This window comes from Hyperolius riggenbachi, chromosome 12 (genome assembly GCF_040937935.1).
Source record: "Hyperolius riggenbachi isolate aHypRig1 chromosome 12, aHypRig1.pri, whole genome shotgun sequence".
Taxonomy (NCBI): Eukaryota; Metazoa; Chordata; class Amphibia; order Anura; family Hyperoliidae; genus Hyperolius; species Hyperolius riggenbachi.
This window is the reverse complement of record NC_090657.1, coordinates 80,860,490-80,882,201: the sequence shown is the minus strand read 5'-3', so window position 1 is coordinate 80,882,201 and position 21,712 is coordinate 80,860,490. Positions and strand designations below refer to the sequence as shown.

At 46.8% G+C, this 21,712-nt stretch overlaps 1 protein-coding gene across 2 annotated transcripts in view; it reads right to left on the bottom strand.

Moving 5' to 3' along the window:
- Positions 1-6,635: 6,635 nt before the first annotated feature.
- Positions 6,636-21,712, bottom strand: part of LOC137542515 (lysosomal protective protein-like) — a 109,399-nt gene continuing 94,322 nt past the window's right edge. For both annotated transcript variants that reach the window (XM_068264491.1, XM_068264490.1), the window contains exons 12-15: positions 17,430-17,502; positions 16,766-16,855; positions 12,048-12,149; positions 6,636-6,939 (exon numbers count right to left, since the gene is read on the bottom strand). In XM_068264491.1, the coding sequence (XP_068120592.1) occupies positions 6,856-6,939; positions 12,048-12,149; positions 16,766-16,855; positions 17,430-17,502 (349 nt within the window). In that variant the 3' untranslated portion in view covers positions 6,636-6,855. The remainder of the gene's footprint in view (positions 6,940-12,047; positions 12,150-16,765; positions 16,856-17,429; positions 17,503-21,712) is intronic.

Genomic DNA, 21,712 nt, shown 5'->3' with positions numbered 1-21,712 from the left:
TGACTGTATGTCAAGGTTAGAAACAGTGGGCGGAGCCAACAACTAAATTTTTTTCCAGGGGAAAATATAAACTGCAGCCATTCTTACACTGTTAATGGCAGGGTTCCCAAACTTGACACAGTGGTCCACTGATTGACTGGGATTAACCACTTTTCCCTCCACTACAGTATATCTACATCAGCTGTGGCACCCTCCAAGCCACAGCGATGTAGATATACTGACCTGGCTGCAGCCCTGCTGTGCACGGTCGGGTGCTCTTTAGAGTGCACCCTCCGGCACTGTCAGCTGCAATACTAATTGGTGGAAGGGAACATGTTCCCTTTTGGCCAATTAGTCCACCCCCCTCCCATGAATGATCGCTGCAGTAGTGAACTGCAGCGATCCTTCATCTGTCCCCCTCGGCGCACAAATAGTTAATAAAAATGCACAAGCAAGCAGCCACACTCACCTACCTCGTTCCTGCGACGATCCTAAAGCCTAATCCTCCGATCACCGCGCTGAAGTCAGCCGCATATTGCCGGTAATCCGGGTCCCGGCTTGATGACGTCATCAAGCCGGGACCCGGGTTACCGGCAATATGCGGCTGACTGCAGAGCGGTGATCGGAGGATCAGGCTTCAGGATAGTCGCAGGACCGAGGTAGGTGAGTGTGGCTGCTTGCGTGTGCATTTTTTTTAAACTACCTCTGCATGGAGGGGGCTGCCTGATGGGGGGGACATTTGGCTAGAGATTCTTGGGGGGAGGGAAGGGGGATATGCAAAGGGAGGCATACATGTTTACTGGGGGACATATGAGTAACCAAGGGGAGGGGGGGGGGTTTACAAATTTTGCGCATCTGGGCACCTGGGGGGGGGGGGCATACCTTAATACTGGGGGCACATTTGACTATAATGGGGGGGGGGGGGCAGCGCTAATCCTGGGGGTACATCTGTCCATAATGGGGGTAATCCTGATCTGGGGACACATCTGGCTATAAAGAGGGGCACTATTCCTGGGGGTGCATCTGTCAATCTATTCTGGGGGTGGCAAACACAGGGCACTCATCTGGCTATGCTGGGGGGCTGATATTGGGGACACATCTGGCTATACTGGGGGGGTGGGGTGATACTGGGGACACATCTGGATATCTATACTGGGGCGACTTTAACTGGTGGCACAGTTTTTATGTCAATCGCACTTTTAATTTTTAAACAGAAATTGTCAAAATTGAGAAATAGGGAAATTTTTTTTATTTTCCCCCCCCCCACCCTTTTCCCATTAACATGCATAGAGAGGAACATTTTACTTGGGACCAAATACCACCCTATGAAAGCTTAGTTTGTCTTGAAAAAAAAAGATATATAGATCATTTATGTGGCACGAGTACAAATGAAGTTATTGGTGATTAAATAGGGACACCGCTAAAGCGTCAAAACTGCTCTGGTCAATGAGGGGAAAACAAGGTCTGGATGCGAAGTGGTTAATATTCAGAAATGTGGGTGGAGCCAACACCAGCCAATCAAATTTCACCTATTGATTTTCAGGGGGAATATTTACATTCCTACCATTCTTACACTGTTAATGGCAGAGGCCTCTTACCTGATAAGTGACTAGGGTCCAAATTCACTAAAGGGGGTGGAGCCACAAACAGCCAATCCGATTTGTTAGATTGATTTCACCCATTCTGTTATTGGCAGGGTTCTCAAACGTGACACAGTTGGTCAATGGATGACTGGGATTAATATTCAGGAAAGTGGGTGAAACCTACAACAGCCAACCAAAATTCACCTATTGATTTTCAAGGGAAATATTGAAACTGCTGCCACTCTTACACTAATAATGGCAGAAGCCTTAAACCGGCTACAGTCGGTCATGAAGTGGCTGGGGTTCAAATCCACTAAAGGGGTGAAGCCACAAACAGCCAATCAGATTACTTTACTGGATAAACTGCTTCCACTCACACAATTTTGATGGCAGAAACCCAAAAGCATAAAACTTGGTCACTGGGTGACTGGGATTAACCTCCTTGGCGGTAACCCCTTGTGTGACACGGGGTAAGCCGCCGGAGGGTGCCGCTCAGGCCCTGCTGGGCCGATTTACTTCATTTTTTTTTGCTGGACGCAGCTAGCACTTTGCTAGCTGCGCCAGCACCCCGATCGCCGCCGCCGCGCGCCCGATCGCCGCTATCCGGTGCGGCGCGCGGCCCCCCCCCCCCAGACCCCGAGCGCTGCCTGGCCAATCAGTGCCAGGCAGCGCCGAGGGGTGGATCGGGTCTCCCAATGACGTCCCGACGTCGCTGACGTCGGTGACGTCGCTGACGTCGGTGACGTCATTCCGCCCCGTCGCCATGGCGACGGGGGAAGCCCTCCAGGAAATCCCGTTCTTTGAACGGGATTTCCTGATCGCCTATCGCCGGAGGCGATCGGCGGGGCTGGGGGGATGCCGCTGAGCAGCGGCTATCATGTAGCGAGCCCTCGGCTCGCTACATGATTTAAAAAAAAAATAATTTAAAAAAAACTGCTGCGCTGCCCCCTGGCGGTATTTTTCATACCGCCAAGGGGGTTAATATTCAGAAAAGTGGGTACAGCCTAAAAAGACAATCAAAATTCACCTGTTGATTTTTAAGGGGAATATTTAAATTGCTGCCATTCTTGCACTGTTAATGGCACAAGCCTCAAACCTGGTACAGTTGGTCATTGGGTCACTGGGGTTCAAATTCAGAAAAGGGGTGGAGCTACAAACAGCCAATCAGATTTGTTTAATCTCACTGGTAAATTACAAATTATTGATGCCAAGGACCCCAGAGCTTACAAACTTGGTCATTGAGTGACTGTGTGTCAAGGTTACAAAAAGTGGGCGGAGCCAAAAACAAATTTCACTAGGAAAATATAAACTGCAGCCATTCTTACACTGTTAATGGCAAGGGTTCTCAAACTTTGCCCAGATGGTCACTGGGTGACTGAGATTAATATTATGGGAAGTGGGTGGAGCCTATAATAGCCAATCAAAATTTACCTGTTGATTTTCAAGGGGAATATTTAAATTCCTCTGTTAACAGATGCCTCAAACCTGCTACAGTTGGTCATTGGGTGACTGGGGTTCAAATGCCGGAGAGGGGCAGAGCCACAAACAGCCAATCTGATTTGTTTAATTTCTATGGGAATATACAAATTAATGATGACAAAGACCCCAAAGCTCACAAACTTGGTCATTGAGTATTTGTGTGTTAGGGTTAGAAAAAGTGGCCGGAGCTAACACCAGCCAAATACATACTCGGGCAACGCCGATTCATCAGCTATTATTGGATGGAGCCTACAAAAGCCAATCAAAATTCATCTATTGATTGAAGGGGAATATTTCATTACTGCCATTCTTGCACTGTTAATGGCATAAGCCCCAAACTGGGTACAGTTATTTATTGGGTGACTGGGGTTCCAATTAAGAAAAGGGGTGGAGACACAAACAGCCCATCAGATTTGTTTCATTTTAATGCAAATTATTGATGCCAAAGACCGCAAAGCTCACAAATTTGGTCATTGAGTAATTAAGTAATTGTCTGTTACTGTTAGAAAAAGTGGGCATAGCCAACACCAGCCAAATATATACCCAGGCAATGCTGGGTCATCAGTGGGCGGAGACAAATACAAATTTAATTGGGAAAATGTAAACTGCAGCCATTCTTACACTGTTAACGGTAGGGTTCTCAAACTTTGCACAGTTGGTCACTGGGTGACTGGGATTAATATTCATAAAAGAGGGTGGAGCCTACAAAAGCCAATCCAAATTCATTTATTGCTTTTCAAGGGGAATATTCAATTGCTGCCATTCTTGCACTGTTAAGGTCACAAGCTTAAAACCTGGTACAGTTGGTCATTGGGTGACTGGGGTTCAAATTCAGAAAATAGAGCGGAGCCACAGCCAATCAGATTTGTTTCATTTCAATGCAAATTATTGATGCCAAACAATGCAAAGCTCACAAACTAGGTCATTGAGTCATTGGGCCTGATTCACAAAGCGGTGATAACTCAGTTATCACGCCTAAAAGACTTTAGGCATGATAACCTTTGCACCGCTGAGTTAGCACCGCTTTGTGCGGATTATCGCGCGCAAAGTCCCGCGCGCAAAGTCCCATAGGGCTTAATGGGCGCTGCGCGCGCGTGGAAAATTTGCGCAAGTTTCTTCTTATCATGCCTAAACTGAGTTTAGGCGTGATAAAGGGCTTTTCACTGGCGTGCAAACACTTTGCACCGCTTTGTGAATCAGGCCCATTGTGTGTTAGGGTTAGAAAAGTGGGCAGAGCCAACACCAGCCAAATACATACCCGGGCAACACCGGGCAATCAGCTAGTACTACATAAAATTCTGGTGGCTTTTCTTTAACCTCTTGACGACCAGCTAACGCCGATTGGCGTAAACTGGTCGTCTGCGGGTTACCATGGAAACAGCCGCTCGATCGAGCAGCCTTTCCATGTCAGTTCACGGAGGGTGTCTCCGTGAACAGCCGGAGAGCCGCCGATCGCGGCTCGCCGACAAAATGTAAACAGGCGGGGAAGAAATCCCTGCTGTTTACATCATACGGCGCTGCTGCGCAGCAGCGCTGTAAGGCAGATCGGCGATCCCCGGCCTCTGATTGGCCGGGGATCGCCGGCATATGATAGGCTGAAGCCTATCCTTCAATGCGCAGGATGGAAATCCGTCCTGCGCAGCTCACAGGGGGAGGGAGAGGGAGGGAGAGGGACGGAGCGCCGAAAACGCTGCGGAGGGGGGCTTTGAAGAGCCCCCCCCGCAAAATGCAGCAAGCCGGCGGCGATCAGACCCCCCCAGCAGGACATCCCCCTAGTGGGGGAAAAAGGGGGGTAGTCTGATCGCCAAGGCTCACTTCAGATCGGTGCTGCGGGCTGGAGATCCCACGCAGCACCGATCAATGCAGAAAGCCCTGGTCGGCAAGTGGTTAAATTATCTGAACACCCTGTATTGCATATACTATATTAGAAAAAACATAGGTAAATCAAATAAAGGGCAAGCAAGTGGTGTACGGGCTCCCCAAACAACAGTGGACCAATTAAGTAGCTGCAATTTGCTTTCGCCATTGGCCAAAACAAGTGGACTGTGCTTCATAAAACGCATAGTTGTGATTCAATAAATATTTAAACTTGAGCAATTGTCCCCTGTTTTGGGCATTGGAATACCTCTTACATCCCTTCTATTTGCTGTTATTGCATAGTAGTTATGTTTTTCTTTGGTGCCTCCCCGTCCTTACACACCTTGTTTATATTGCCTACCTGGGTGAGAGGATTAGCACTAAGGTCCTCAATTCAAACCTGGGTACTATCCGCATGGAACACTAATTGATGATGTGGGGACTTAAAATCCCCCCCCCCAAAAAAAATAGCTGTAAATTAACATCAGGCCTAGGTTCCAGACAGCAGTCGTGCAGCCCACATTGTGTCCAAAGTCCAACCGCACAACTGGGACATGACAGTTTTCACCCCAGACACCTCCAAAAAATTAAGCAGCAATTGTGTTTTCGGTTAAATATAGGTGGTATCAGTGGCCTGTGGCACCCTGGCGGTGGGAGCTGCACAGGCAGCAGGAGCAGGGCAATGCAGCAGCAGCAGCAGGTGTAACGTGTGCCAGGAGCATGCCGGATGTGGCACGTGCTAAGTGCCAGTCAGACAGCAGAGGAGAAGACACTAGTGCACAATAACTGTCACACTGGCACTGCTCACAGCACAGCAGTTCTGTAGAAAGCTAACACAGTAGTACTACTACTCTAACAACTACTAGCACTGACTGCAGTACTACAGTACTAACTAAACAATAGAAGAATGTAGCTAAACAATAGAACAGGTGTGACTAGATTACAAAGAGCAGATACAGGACAGGTATAGCAGTAAAGCTGGGCCTGCTAACTACAAAATAGTACAATAATCTATCTAAAACAGAAGTAGTACAGTAGAGGTGGACAGGTGAGAGCACAGGTAACTAGAGACTAGAGCACAGAGCAGGGCAGGCTGCCTTGCCTAGGCACAGGGCCTAGCTGCTGACTGCAGCTGCAGCAGCACCAGTGACAGTCTCCCTCCTTAGTCCCTAATCACACAAACTAAACTGCCTAAAATACAATCTATCTACAATACAAAGCAATACAGGTGAATATCAAGTGTTGGAGTGTAAAAACGCTAGGTGTATTTAACAATAAATGCACTTGTACAGACAAAAAGCACTAGAGCAGTCTCTCAGTACAGTCAGTCAGTAAGTCGCAAGCAGGACGAGTGAGGCAAGATGGCGTCCGCTATTTATAGAGGGGGGCTTGGCCAGGCTCCCCCTCTGTTAATGGCCGCAGTCAGAGGGCTGGGAGCCCTCTGATTCGCTTGTGAGGACTCGAGGTGACGTGACGTGATGCATCTGAGCGGATGACGCTATCTGAGCTCGGATAGCTCGGATATCTCCGGATAGCTGATTGCTATCCGAGTGCGCTGAGATAGCACAGCCCGGATAGCTAATACTATTCGAGCTCGGTATTCGAGCTCGAATAGTGAAAAAAGAGCTAGGATATCTGAGTATCTCGGATATCCGAGCTCGGATGAGCATCACTGCATAAGGGCAACAGATTCCGGATGACCTTTGCATTTGGTGTTAATATACCAACACATATATGTTTTTATCCAGCAGCAGGCATTTATTGATGAAGACCTAATCACTCTAAAAAGCAATAACTCATTTAAAGGACTTTGCCATGAGTGAAGCAAACTGTCTAACATGCGTGATTGATAATAACACTAGGACAACATATAACAGATTACCTACAAAATACAGAAAAGTCTGGTTTAGCTAAGATGTGCTTGGCTGTGCTGTGGTCCCGGATGGGGGGGGGGGATCTAGAATGGTTCATTGTTGATGAAATGACGGAATAGGATGAGAGCTTCTTCAGGCTTGTCTTCTGCTACCATATGACCAGCTCCCTGTGAACCGGAAGAAAGTGAAGTTAATATAAATGTGCTGCTGTGAAATATAAAATAAAAGTTATGTTTGTGATATGTGGTGCCTCCTGGATAGTAATTGGGACGCGGACATTTTGCAGTATCTGAAAGATTTGTTGATCTGTCCCCAACAGCAAGTAGGAGTACTGTGGTAGGCACAGGTGAGAATGGGATTTGTATGTATTTGTGTATGTTTGTGTGTATCTTTGTTTTAGACTGCAAAGCAATACAAATGTTAATATTTTGAAGTAATAATTCTTTTTTGTACCCACTGTTAATGACCAGGTGTGGTCATCGGCTGTCTTGATCATAATCTGGGCACAGAGACTAGGTGGGTTAATCTGTTTGGCACAAATGATGATTGCAGATAGAATAGACTGCTGTCGGAGCAGGATCATCCACCAGGCAACCTAAGCAGGTGCTTGGGGCCTAGTGAATGTCAAGGGGCCCACCTACCACCTTCTTTGACCTTTCTCCACTTCGGCTTACCAAAATGACTACAAGTGGGAACCAAATCTACTACCTTGCCTAGGACCCTTGCCTAGGACCCTATTACATCTTAATCCATCTCTGACTGCTGTAGATGTGGTCTTTCTGAGGAATAGCTTACAAATGGAAAATTTACATTTAACTGAAATCCATTAAATAAGGAGGTCACTATTTTTATCTCCATTTTAGAAAGTCAGATTGTAGTGCTGCCATTTTGGCTTTATTAATGTCTGAGTCAGAACAACTTGGCTTTATATGTGTTGGCGGTCAATCCTCCTTAATATTAGAGATCAGAGGCGAACATATCCTATTCACCTTGCTTCAAGGCACTGTGTATTGACCCGAGGAAGCGGGCCAGTACTTGTGAAATGCGATTTCTATTTTGTGTTTTGAATAAATTATTTTCCAGCACTACTGGTGTTTTTGTCAACAGGAGAGTTAAAGGGACCCTGAGCAGTGCCGAAAAATTAAAAGATTACACTTACCTGGGGCTTTTTCCAGCCCACCGTAGGCGGCGAGGTTCCCCGGCGTCCTCCTTGCTCCTCTCCATGTGCCTCCGCCGGCCCCGTTACCGGCGACACCCAGGTCGGGTGTCGGACCGGCTCTTTCTGGTTCCTGACGCTCATCGTCATTATGTGACAGGTCTGCGCATGCGTGGAGAGGAGCCAGGAGGACGCCGGTGGACCTCCCCGCCTACGGTGGGCTGGAAAAAGCCCTAGGTAAGTGCAATTTTCGGCACTGCTCAGGGTCCCTTTAAGAGATCACCTCACTTTCTTATTTAAAGTATTAGAAGTTTATATATATTTTTACACTTGGACGCCTCCATCCTTACGAGTATCCATTTAATATTAGTGGTTGAAGAATACTGTCTGTAACTCCACAGTTAGACAAGTAACATCTTCAAAAGGGAGTTAGCAATAGGTCCTTCAGTACTCCATTTAGTTCAGGTTTCTTTTAACTCACATTGTATATAGAGTTGGGCCGAACCTCCGATTTTAGGTTCGCGAACCGGGTTCGCGAACTTCCGCGGAAGGTTCGGTTCGCGTTAAAGTTCGCGAACCGCAATAGACTTCAATGGGGATGCGAACTTTGAAAAAAAAAAATAATTATGCTGGCCACAAAAGTGATGGAAAAGATGTTTCAAGGGGTCTAACACCTGGAGGGGGGCATGGCGGAGTGGGATACACGCCAAAAGTCCCCGGGAAAAATCTGGATTTGACGAAAAGCAGCGTTTTAAGGGCAGAAATCACATTGAATGCTAAATGACAGGCCTAAAGTGCTTTAAAACATCTTGCATGTGTATACATCAATCAGGTAGTGTAATTAAGGTACTGCTTCACACTGACACACCAAACTCCACTGAAAAGAACAGGTATGCAGTGGCGGGTTCACAGAACAGGTATGCAGTGGTGGGTTCACAGAACAGGTATGCAGTGGCAGCAGGATCACTGAACAGAACAGGTATGCAGTGGTGGGTGGGTTCACAGAACAGGTATGCAGTGGCAGCAGGATCACTGAACAGGTATGCAGTGGTGGGTGGGTTCACAGAACAGGTATGCAGTGGTGGGTTCACAGAACAGGTATGCAGTGGCAGGATCACTGAACAGGTATGCAGTGGTGGTGGGTGGGTTCACAGAACAAGTATGCACTGGCAGGATCACTGAACAGGTATGCAGTGGTGGGTGAGTTCACAGAACAGGTATGCAGTGGCAGCAGGATCACTGAACAGGTATGCAGTGGCAGGATCACTGAACAGGTATGCAGTGGTGGTGGGTGGGTTCACAGAACAGGTATGCAGTGGCAGGATCACTGAACAGGTATGCAGTGGCAGGATCACAGTACAGGTATGCAGTGGGCTGAGGGCTCACTGAACAGAACAGGTATGCAGCCAGGAAGAAGTTAAGCCTAACTAATCTTTCCCTATATGAGAGACTGCAGCAGCTCGCCCTACTCTCACTAATGCAGGCACACGAGTGGCCGTAATGGCCGCCGCTGCCTGCCTTATATAAGGGGGGTGGGGCTCCAGGGGCTAGTGTAGCCTAATTGGCTACACTGGGCCTGCTGACTGTGATGTAGAGGGTCAAAGTTGACCCTCAGGTGCATTATGGGGCGAACCGAACTTCTTCCGCAAAACGTTTGCGTGCGGTACCCGCACGCGAACCACCTAAGTTCGCGCGAACCACCTAAGTTCGCGCGAACCACGTTCGCCGGCGAACCGTTCGGCCCAACTCTAATTGTATACAGCCAGTAACTGATTGGGAAGAAGGCTTGATCTGTGACAACTGTGAATAGATCATTCTGTAAAGCAGTACAATACATGTCATGTCCTGTAGTGTAGAGCACTTCCTTACTTCATTAGAATCAATGACAGTTTGGCAAAGATGCTTCTAACTTGAGGATGAAAGACAATATATTTCCTACTGCTTCCTCATTGATGAAGTGAGAAAATAACAATATAAGCAACAATTAGTTGGCTTGTAAAATGGAAAAAAGTACCGGGTTAATATAAAATTACCAAATGAGGTCCAAGAACAGAGAAACAATTCAACAACCTTACTAAAGAAGAATGTACAATCATTTTGAGATTTGGGTCACTGCAAGAGTTGTATTGCACCTATAAGTAACAAGTAAAAGAGAAACAAGCACTTTAATTATTTATTCCTGTGCACCCTATAGTAGCATATTAGTAACTACTACAGTCGTTTACCCAACAGCAGAAACTCCCAAATGTCTAATCAGCCCACTTTTATGCACTTTGTACTGTTAATGCAAACTCTTCAAGGTTGGCTGAATAGCTTATATCTCCCTTCTTTCATGTGCATATTCACGTGTAAATTTTTGGTTTAATTCAAGAATTAAGTCAAATTTCCTTTGGAATGACAGTCATATGACTGAGAAAGTATGGTGCTGGAAAAGAGTGGGGTTCCCAGCTGGGGACCAGCGCACACTAAAGAGCACAGCACCATCCTGTCTGCCTCCTCTACCCAAATTGGGAAATGTGAGCACCCGCTATTGGCAGAAACTTGGGCGCCACCAGAGGCACCATTATAAATTGCAGCTATACTGTAACATTTGACTGCCTGCTATATATTTCACAGTATGGCAGGGCCCTAACATTATTGTAATTGTGGCAGATTTGGCATTGGGGATCGGTAAAGTTAGGCATGGGGGGAAGATAAGGTTACGTGTGGAGGGATAGTTAAGGTTAGGGATTAGGGGAATGTTTTGTAAGGGTTAGGCGTGGGGGTGTGGTTAAGGTAAGGTATCACTAAGGGAGGGGTCTGTGTGAGAATAGTATTAGGTTAAGTTGCAATAAAATATTGATATTATCTCATAGTTTATGAAGATAATTTACACTTTTAAACTGTAGAATATCAGTACATTTTACCATTATTCTACTAGCTGACATCAGGTGCCAAAATCTCCTTGCACTCCTTTTTCATGCATGCCCTCTACCTGCTGCTCAGTGTGAATTTGTGACAAGCACTGCAGCTCAGCAGGTTCTTACCATCGTGAGATTCTGCTGTAGTTGCTATTGTGGCCACAAAAGGTTAAACTCTCACCAGCATAGGCAGGACCAGATTTATACTCAAGGCACCCAAGGCCTGGTACCACCAACAGCTCCCCCACCACCAACCCAATAGCAGTCTGTCCAACACCCTGACTAGGGATCACTAGTTTTCAGTAGGAAACTCCGGTTTTAGTGACTCGTGCATATGTGTGTTTGTTTTCTCCCAGCTGAAAAATGATTGTATTTCCTCTCAGAGCAGTGAGTCCCTAATTTCCTGGTACACACCATGCAATTTCCTGTCAGATGGGTTGAATTGATTTTACGATCACATCTTTACAAAGTCAATCATAAAAACAATTGCAAATCAGATCAGACCTGTCTGAAATAATCAATTCGATCCCTCTAGCTTATGTGAAATTGCATGACGTATTCCAGGCATAAGTGGTGCAGTAGCAGAGCAACGTTCCTCTCTCTCTCTGCTCTCCTATAATCAGAGACCCATTGCTCAGCTATCAAAAGGCAACACTTATTTTACTGATTGATTCTTTTACTGCTTTTTTTACTGATTACTAACACAGTAGAAGGTGAGGCCATACATTTTTCTAGGGGAAAAACATATATATTTCTTTTTAAGTTTTATGAGTCCAAGGGGGAAGAGAAGAGAACAAATGGCTAAAGTTATTAATAGAGTCTGACCAGCTATACTGTGCAGCTCAGCATGAATTGTAAAGTGGAGCTGATATTCCCATAAATTTAAATCTTACCGGATCAGAAATTCTCCTCTACAACCCTGGCACTAAACTGAAGCCAGTATGTCCCTGGATCATCAGGAGATAGCACTGTCTCATCACACAAGCGGTGAGTGAGCTAGTGAGTGAAGTGTGAATGCACTATAGTGTCTTGGTGATACTCAGCATTGTAGAAAGCGCAAGGTATAGATGTTGTGCAGAGACAGTGCAGAAGACGACAGTGACAATATGAATAAATGGGCATAGTGTTGTGGTTATATTTGTAAACTAAACTGAAAGAAATGGTAAATCCACATATTAATCAGACATGAAAAAGGTTTTTAATAAATAAAATTCATTACCTTGACAGTAAGAATGGTGAGATTGGTATACTGCTTTACAAATCCAGCTATCTGTGGCTCTTTCACTTCCCTGTTCCACCATGCAGTGTATGGCACCTCTAGCTATAAAGACAGCATTACATACAGATCACACTAAGGTGAATGACACATGCAAACAGCTGTTTTAGCAGCAGAGGGCAGATTAAAGGGAACCTGAAGTGAGAGGGATATGGTGGCTGCCATATTTATATTAATTTAAACAATACCAGTTGCCTGGTTGATCCTCTGCCTCTAATTATTTTAGCCATAGACCGTGTACAAGCATGCAGACAGACACAGAACATTTATATTGCGCTTTTCTCCTGGCGGACTCAAAGCACCAGAGCTGCAGCCACTAGGACGCGCTCCATAGGCAGTAGCAGTGTTAGGGGGTCTTTCCCAAGGCCTCCTTACTGTATAGGTGCTAGCTTACCAAATAGGAAGAGCCTAGATTTGAACCCTGGTTTCTGCTGTGTCAGAGGCAGAGCCCTTAACTAATGCTACGGAAACCAAAAATCAGCAGGACTGCCAGGCAACCAGTATTGTTTAAGTGGAAATAAATATGGCAGCCTCCATATACCTCTCCCTTCAAGTTACCTTTAAGTGCATTACATACTCATCATTTCCAACAATTAATTTCAGAGAGATTGCAACATTTTATTGAATTCACCAGAAATTTTGCTTCCTTAGAAACTGATTGATAACTTGATAGATTAATAGGGGGGAATGTAACAATAATGTTGAAATTCTTGATTGATCCACAGTGGATCAATAGCTTTGCACTATACCAAGTCCTACAAATGCCACTGGAGTAGTGGTTTCAAGTGCCTGAAATGTGGTGGAGATTTGGGCTCTCTGTGTGCTCTGGAAAGCTTTGCTGCACATGCAATAAGCAAAGTGACAGTACTCAGTGTTGGGGCCCGGGGACAGCAGCAGTACTGTGCAGCAGTGTTCTTGCTTCCCGCTCTTCAGCCGCACATTCAGCAGTAGTAGACAGTTCAGTTGGGTTAGGAGGGGAACAGCAGCAGTGTAGGTACGTGTGGTTTTCGCTGCCATTGTCTTCCTCTCTCCATCCAGTCTCCAGCAGCATATGCAGCATGCGACTTCCATGCTGCCCGTTACCCACACAGATGCACGGCTCTTCCGGGTTCCGGCTTCCCCACCCACCAGCACTACAGGCTGCCTTGCAGGCATGTGGTAGATGAAGGTGGTGGTGGCCGAAACTTGGGATCAAAATCAGATACTTGCCTAAAGAGTGGGAAGCCTCGGGATCCTATTGAGGCTTTCCTTGCTGATCTAAAGCCCCCCATTGCTGATCGCACCCCCCCCTCCACATTGGGGCCACGCAGCTCTTCTTCCTGAAGCATAGCTGTACAGTGGCCATGTGAGGCCATCCGCGCAGTGCCAAAGAGGCCATGGTTCCGGCTTAGTGTGCAATGGCAGGCTTAGTTGCATTGTCGCTTATCTTCTGGGGGGTGGGGTGCGCTCAGCAATGGGGGACTTCAAAACAGGGAGGAAGCCTTAATAGGATCATGAGGCTTCCCTTTCCTTTGGTAAGTATCAAATTTTGTACCAGAGCGTCGACTCAGGTACTCGTCTTTAACACAATGACCGTGGTCGCACTCGCACAGCAGGCAGAAACAGCTATTAGCAGCTAGCCAGTCGCTGTTGCTTCCATTGATTCACATTGCTTGTCTGGTAGTTCGTCACTCCCCCCTCTCGCTGTCACCCAGGGCACACCGTACCACCTGCCCTTCCTCTAGTATGCCACTGGCCAGTTTCCATTTCTACAAAATTCCAGCTTTTCCCTGTGTGCGATCCGGACAAGAAATGCAGGCTATTGAAATCAATAGGCTGGTGTCCAAATCACATGTAGTGGAAAATTTGGACGGTGTGACGCCGGGCGATGCCCAGTCGGCCAAAACGCAATTGTGGTCGATTTGCGACACAAATCGTTAAACCAAGATGTGATGTGTAGTCTCCCTCTGACTAGGAACAGCTGGGGGTTTTGTCTTAGCTGAGAGAATCCCTGTAAAAGCCTGGGGGGAGGTGTTAATTAGCTTGGACATATTCCCTGTGGAAGGCAGAATAACATGGAGGCATTAATTCCCTTTTCTGTTCTGGGATCCAGGTGACACCTAGCTGATCTCACGCTTAAATGTTAATTAGCCAGAGGTGTAAAACACCAAAAGTTTGTTCAGCTAGAGAAGGCTTCCCCAGGAGCCTGCAAAGAGCTCAGTCTGCCTTTTGGGAAAAGACAGGATGAGCTCACAGCAGGAGATCAGACTACCCAGCCAAACCGTCTCTATGGTTTAAAATAGTGATATATGTGATTTATGATTTCTGCTTATTAAAGGAAAACCGAGTATCACCCAGAGGTGGGAGGAGTGTATTCGGATTCGTTGAAATTGGACCAACGTCTCGGTATACAAATCATGATCATACCTCATTCGGTTAAAGAGTTATGAACCCCTCGGTAACCATACGTCCTAACATCCGCATCCAAAGTATCATATTAATCGGTAGGTTCTGGGGATCGAGAATATGTAATTATTATTTGTGTGCTAGCCGCGTAGGTCAGTCTAGAGAAATGTCAGGGTTATGGGGCTTGTGAAAGCCCCTGCCCAGATGTGATTACCATAGTCCGGCCCGAGGGCCAACTCTGGAAGCCTGCCTCTGAAAGCAGCTCCATTAAAAGTACATGAGCTGCCCGGGCTAGTCAGTCCTCCACATTCCATCTATGTGAGAGCTGTCCGGTGCTAGCCAGAGGACACATGGCTAGCGGCCATCTTGATCGGCCATCTTGTCTGAACTGAAACAAAGAACATTTTCCATTTTGTTTGGACTTTGAACTTTGCTGAAACTGAACAAAATAAACTCTACAAGTTTTCCCAAAACGGACATATTTCCACAAACCCTAAGTATGTTCTCCCTTTCTTTTATTTTTCATACTGGCTATTAATGTTTCAATAATTATTGATTTTAATAATTGTCTGTATATATTAATTATTTATATTGCCGTGAATAAAGACTTTATCAAAGTCATTCACTGTTCTGCTACGCTATTATTCAGCATACACAGGAACTGAACTCAGGTCTCTGAGGAGTCACTACTATTACTGATCTCTAGACAGGATACAGCGTGTTTTAACCATTTTATTTTGCAGGTCGAGGAAAAGCCAGTTAGTGAGTTCCTCTGTCTCAGAAAACAGAGGTGGTGGCAGTTATACCCTGAAATCGTGTGTAAGTTGTAATTACTGTACCTCACAGGCTCCCTTCTGGTCGGGCTGCTGCCCAAGTTCCGTCGATTTCCGTGCACTGAGTGCGACCACAGCTTGCATGATTGGTGTGCTGAAATCGATTGGAAGGCAATTTTCGGTCTGACCACTAGGGCTCCTGTGACAGATGGGATGCTGCATTTTTTTCTGCATCATGCATCCAAATCCTTATGACCATGCATGGCAAAGTTAAAGGGACACTTAAGCCAGGAATAAAAAAATCAGTTGCAGTACTTTTACTGAGGCTTCTACCAGCCCCCTGCAGCTGTCCCATGCCCTTGCAGTCACTCACGGAGCCTCTGGTCCCCCGCCGCCAGCTAGTTTCATTTTCACTGACAGGACTGACAGGCCTGACCACGAGTATTTTTCCTCGCGTTCCCATCCGCAATAGCAACCTGCGCCTGTGCAGGATGCTATTGAGGATGGGAACATGAAGAATGATACGTGTGCAGGGCTGGCGCTACCATAGAGGCAAAGGGGGCAATTGCCCCAGGGCCCCAGATCCTGTAGGGGCCCCCAAGGTGTCTCCCACCAACTTAACTGTTGTACCCCGGTTCCCCTGCAGAGTCTTCAGCTGAGCCAGGTGATGTCAGCCCCTGCTTCAGGGGCCTTGGGTGGCTATTTGGCTGCAACAAAGGGTCCCTACTGACGATCTTTGATTGGGGGTGTCTTTTGGGGGGCCCCAGGGTTAACTTTGCCTTGGGCCCCATTGTTACTAGAACCGGCCCTGTACGTGTGGCCAGGCCTGCGCAGGCGCAGAAAGCCAGACCACTTCCTGTCAGGGCCTGTCAGCAAAAAGGAAACTAGCTGGGGACTGGAGGCTCCGTGAGTGACTGCGGGGGCGTGGGATGGCTGGAGGGGGGCTGGTACAAGCCCCAGGTGAGTAAAACGGATTTTTTATTCCTGGCTTAAGTGTCCCTTTAAAGGGATTTGGATGCCAAGCGCAGCACAGCATGTCTCATAAGACACATTCCAACACTGTGAGGAAACAGGCTTTTAATTAGCGGTAACCCCAAGTCAGGCTCGGATGGAAATCCACAGCTCAGAGTAGTAATCCCGAGATGGATCCATCGGAGGTGTGGAATGTGCAGGGTTGCCGCAGATCTATCAAGTGATATGATTTTTAGGGTCTGAAGGCTTGTGAAAAAATTGCACCGCTTTTTTTTTAAAAATCTGGCAATAATCATACCGCCAGGGAGGCACCCAGACTAATCCATCCAGTGGCAGAAAACATTGACACTCCTACCTCTGTTTGTGTTACAAACACTGTGGCCTAGCTGTATTTTTTATGTGCATAAAAAAACTAATGAAGCAGGATGAAACCATGTTTGTCACAAAGCCTTGCAATATACACAGCTAAACACAAAGTACTGTGCTATTCTCTACAAAACTAGAATTTTCCTCCCATAAAAATGAACTAACCTTCTGTTCAAGAGAGTGCACAAACCATTCAATACCCAGAAAGTTGCAAGCCATGTCTACGTCCCCACTGTATACAAAGATGCGGTAGCCCTGCAGAAGGAAAAATACATACAAAATTACATTGGCTATTTCCAGGAACAAAAAAGAAAAACCTTCTACTGTTCTAGCTTTGAATAGTGTATAAAAGGGTTAAAGGACTACTGTAGGGGGAAAGAGAGTTGAAGTTACCCGGGGCTTCTAATGGTCCCCCGCAGACGTTCTGCGCCCAAGCAGCCACTCTCCGATGCTCCGGTCCCCACCTTCCAGTTCACTTCTGGAATTTCAGACTTTAAAGTCGGAAAACCACTACGCAGACCATAATGGGCCTGAGCAATACACTCCTGGTGACGTCAGCGGTAGCAAGGGCGCAGCTGTGCAGGCGCAGTGGTTTTCTTATTTTAAAGTCGGAAATTACAGAAGTGCAACGGAGGCGGGGCCCGGAGCATCTGTGAGTGGCTGCGCAGGCACAGGACATCTACAGGGGACCATTAGAAGTCCCGGGTAAGCTCAACTCTTTTTTCCGCCTACCCCCCTACAGTGAATGCGGGAAGCGAAATCCCACATAAATCACCTGTGTCTTTTTAGATGATAAACAAATTGCTTGCCTCAAAATGTGTAACTTTACCTTCTTCAAGATTTCCAGGTACTTATCTCGTACATCCTCCAGCTCTCTAATAAAAAGCTGAAACACTTCTTCACTGTGGGAGAACAAAAAACAGAATTATTACCTTCTATTCACACATAGCATAGCTCTGCCCCCTGAGGGCTGAGTATACTCTCAGCAAATTGGGAGATTTTAATCATGTATTTACAGATTTTATTATTTGCTGGACAGGTCCTTTAATAAGTGAACATTCTTACTCACTGAATCTGTGAGCGTCTTTTGTTACTTATTTTTATACCCAAAGTGGGACATTCTTTTCTTTGATTGTGACGATTCTTATGGTCCCCACAATGGGATGCTAACAGCATTAACATAGTTTGGCAACTCTACAATTTTCTTTGGCAATACAGAAATTGGAACGATCGCCGCAATAGATTGTTGTGGTACCACTGACCGCTCATACCACTTGGCAATGCATTGAGTCTGCGTCATCTCTGCATCATCTAAAGTAGTTTGGTCGCTTCCCGACATGCCACAGGTAGTGTGGCCAGTCTCCTAGAGACTAATGGCCAATGTGACGGAGCAGGGGCAGGGGAACATACCGCAACACAAAGCGGTGCAACATGTGTGACGGTATCCTGAAAGGTGTAACATTTCTGCTTTCAGACTGGGACTTAGGCTCATGTTCACATCTAAAAACCAAATCGTTGATGTTTTTTTCCCCCCTCCCGGCGCTCCACTGCATGCTACAATTTTGTGCATAGCGCTTTTGCAGAGCGATTGCGTTTTTTCACTGCCTGACATCAGTCAGGAAGTGAACTCTGAACCGAAAAAGGATAAATGCAATGTATTTATTCTTAAAAAAGCCTGGGAAATCGCTATGCAAAGAACTTTTTCAAGCATTTCGTGTTTTTCCTATACCTTCCATTGAAGCAAAACTCCTCAAAAATGGTACAGGCAGCGCTTTGCTGAGCGAATCAGAAATGAACCGCTCAGATGTGAACTCTCTCATAGGCAATCATTGCACAAGCGTTTTGAGGGCGATTTTCAAAATCGCCTGCACTTTAAAAAAGGCCGAAAACACCCTAGATGTGAACGAGTCCTAATAGCTGTGATGTTGCTGGGCATCCTGATCATGTGTGTGGGATCATATGCATTTTGCTATCTAGCCTCATATTCAAGGCTGGCAACGTATGCATGCACTTCCACTGGCAACTGCTCACTTGTGGCCACTTCAGCTCTCTGGTGATAATGATGTTGCACTAAATTTTGATAATAAAGGTTGTATTTTGGTTAAAATAAAGACGGGCTGCTATGGCCTTATCAATGCAACACCAGGTGGTCTGAGTCTTATTGAGTTTTGTCATAAGTGTTATGTGTGACAATCCAGCCCCGCGATCCCGTCGAGATTTGCTCCCGTTAGCGTACGCAGGAAGTACGGGCGCAAACGGACAACGAGACCGGTTGCTGGATCGTCAGAGGTTGAAGAAAGAAAAAGCCACAGAGCGTGCCAATCCCGTCTAATCTGCCCTCGTTAGCATACGCAGGAAGTACGGTGAACAGACTGACAAAGATTGGTCGCGCAGCTGCCGACAATATGTAATGGGACAAACATCCACCAATCCCGTATTACTAGGCCACTGTTGCCATGCAGGTCTCATGCACTAGAGACTGCTGGAGGCAAATTCACTGTGTGCGTAGTAAACGGTTAAGATCGGTTGGAGGTGCCCATACATGTACAATTCTGATTGTATATACAATCGGTAAACTATTTCTAAACTACATACACACAGCTTATTTTAGAACAGATTGATTTGACAGAGAGAAGAGAAGAAAAGAAACAGAATGTCCGAATATACAGTTCAAATACCGTTATTGGTAGTCCATACAGCAATCGCAAGTCTTTGGCGTAGAGTCCAAAATGGTGGTTGCCATGCGGCCAACAAGCCTTTGTTAGAAATAGTTCCAAGATGGAGGTTTTGGCCCGTGTCCTTGCGGGCTGCCAGGATGTTACTAGGCATCAGATTGAAGGTAAAGGACTCAGAGCTTTCTGGGCTCTCTCTGGTTATAGCCCCCACTCCAGCAAGGAGGGGTTAGGGGGCGTGGATCACACACCTCTTTGGAACAGGAGATCTCCCCGCCCCTCGCATGAACACAAAATTATATCTGAGTCATGATAGGTGTGCTGATCTTCAAACCATGCAAATAGGTGAGGTGAGGAGCACAAGTGTACAAGCAGGTGTGCCACGACCCTGTCCCAGTGTCCCTTGGGACCAATGTAGCAAGTGATGAATGGGTCGGCACCACCAAATGTGATCAAAAAGCTCTTTTAATGCTGAAATGCTTCATTAACCCCCATGGCGGTATGAATCGCGCGGCTGCGTGGCCGCGGGAGGGTTTTTCTCACCTTTTTTTTTTTTTTTTTTAGCATGTAGCTAGCCTAGCGCTAGCTACATGCTTCCCCCCTCCCCGCGGCATCTGCCCGTCTCCTCCGATCGCCGCCGGCGCCGCTTGCCCATAAGGAAATCCCGTTGGCGACGAGCGGAGTGACGTCATCGACATCGCCGACGTCGTGACGTCACAGGGAATCCCGAACCACCCCATAGCGCAGCCTGGCGCCGATTGGCCAGGCTGCGCAAGGGGTATGCAGGGGGGGCCCATGTATCACGGCGGGTAGCGGCGCATCGGCGGCGATCGCAACAAACACGCAGCTAGCAAAGTGCTAGCTGCGTGTTTGAAAAAAAAAATGATGCAAATCGGCCCAGCAGGGCCTGAGCGGCACCCTCCGGCGGCTTACCCCATGTCCAGCACCGGGTTACCGCTAAGGAGGTTAAAAGAGCTTTTTGATCACATTTGGTGGTGCCGACCCATTCATCACTGATCTTCAAACCATACAGGTTATGTTAAATTAGGAATGGGACGAATCCACAATTTCTTCGAATCCGAATCCGGATCCGAATCTAAAAAGGTTCTCGAATATCTCGAACCTTTTGAATCCCAAATCTAATGAATCCTGCGCATAAGAATTGTGCGATCCGTGGTATAGTTGTCCGCAGTATAGGTACCCAGGCATAGGTAGCAAGGTAAAGGTGCCTTCGGTATAGCTAGCTAGGTATGGGTGCCTTCAATATGGGTAGCTTTCAGTATAGGTAGCAAGGTATAGGGGCCTTCAGTATAGGTAGCAAGGTATAGGGCCCTAAGTATAGGTAGCAGGGTATATGGGCCTTCAGTATAGGTAGCAGGGTATATGGGCCTTCAGTATAGGTAGCAGGGTATATGGGCCTTCAGTTTAGGTAGCAGGGTATATGGGCCTTCAGTTTAGGTAGCAGGGTATATGGGCCTTCAGTTTAGGTAGCAGGGCATATGGGCCTTCAGTTTAGGTAGCAGGGTATATGGGCCTTCAGTTTAGGTAGCAGGGTATATGGGCCTTCAGTTTAGGTAGCAGGGTATATGGGCCTTCAGTATTGGTAGGTAACTAGGTATAGGGGCCTTCAGTATAGGTAGTAAGGTACATGTGCCTTCAGTATAGGTAGGTAGGTAGGTAAAGGGACCTTCAGTATAGGTATATAGGGTATAGGGCCTTAAGTATAGGTAGGTATGTAGGTAGGTATAGGGGCCTTTAGGTAGGTAGGTATAGGGGCCTTTAGGTAGGTAGGTAAAGGGACCTTCAGTATAGGTAGCAGGGTATAGGGCCTTAAGTATAGGTAGGTATGTAGGTAGGTAGGTATAGGGGCCTTTAGGTAGGTAGGTAGGTATAGGGGCCTTTAGGTAGGTAGGTGGGTAGGTAGGTATAGGGGCCTTTAGGTAGGTAGGTATAGGGGCCTTTAGGTAGGTAGGTATAGGGGCCTTTAGGTAGGTAGGTATAGGGGCCTTTAGGTAGGTAGGTAGGTAGGTATAGGGGCCTTTAGGTAGGTAGGTGGGTAGGTAGGTATAGGGGCCTTTAGGTAGGTAGGTAGGTAGGTATAGGGGCCTTTAGGTAGGTAGGTAGGTATAGGGGCCTTTAGGTAGGTAGGTATAGGGGCCTGCAGGTAGGTAGGTGGGTAGGTATAGGGGCCTGTAGGTAGGTAGATGGGTAGGTAGGTATACGGGCCTTTAGGTAGGTAGGTATAGGGGCCTGTAGGTAGGTAGATGGGTAGGTAGGTATACGGGCCTTTAGGTAGGTAGGTATAGGGGCCTTTAGGTAGGTAGGTAGGTATGGGGGCCTGTAGGTAGGTATAGGGGCCTTCATGTAGGTAGCCCCCCCATGCCTCTTCCACTCACCGCCATCCCCCCCCACGGCCCCCTCCGTCCCCCGTGCCTCCTAC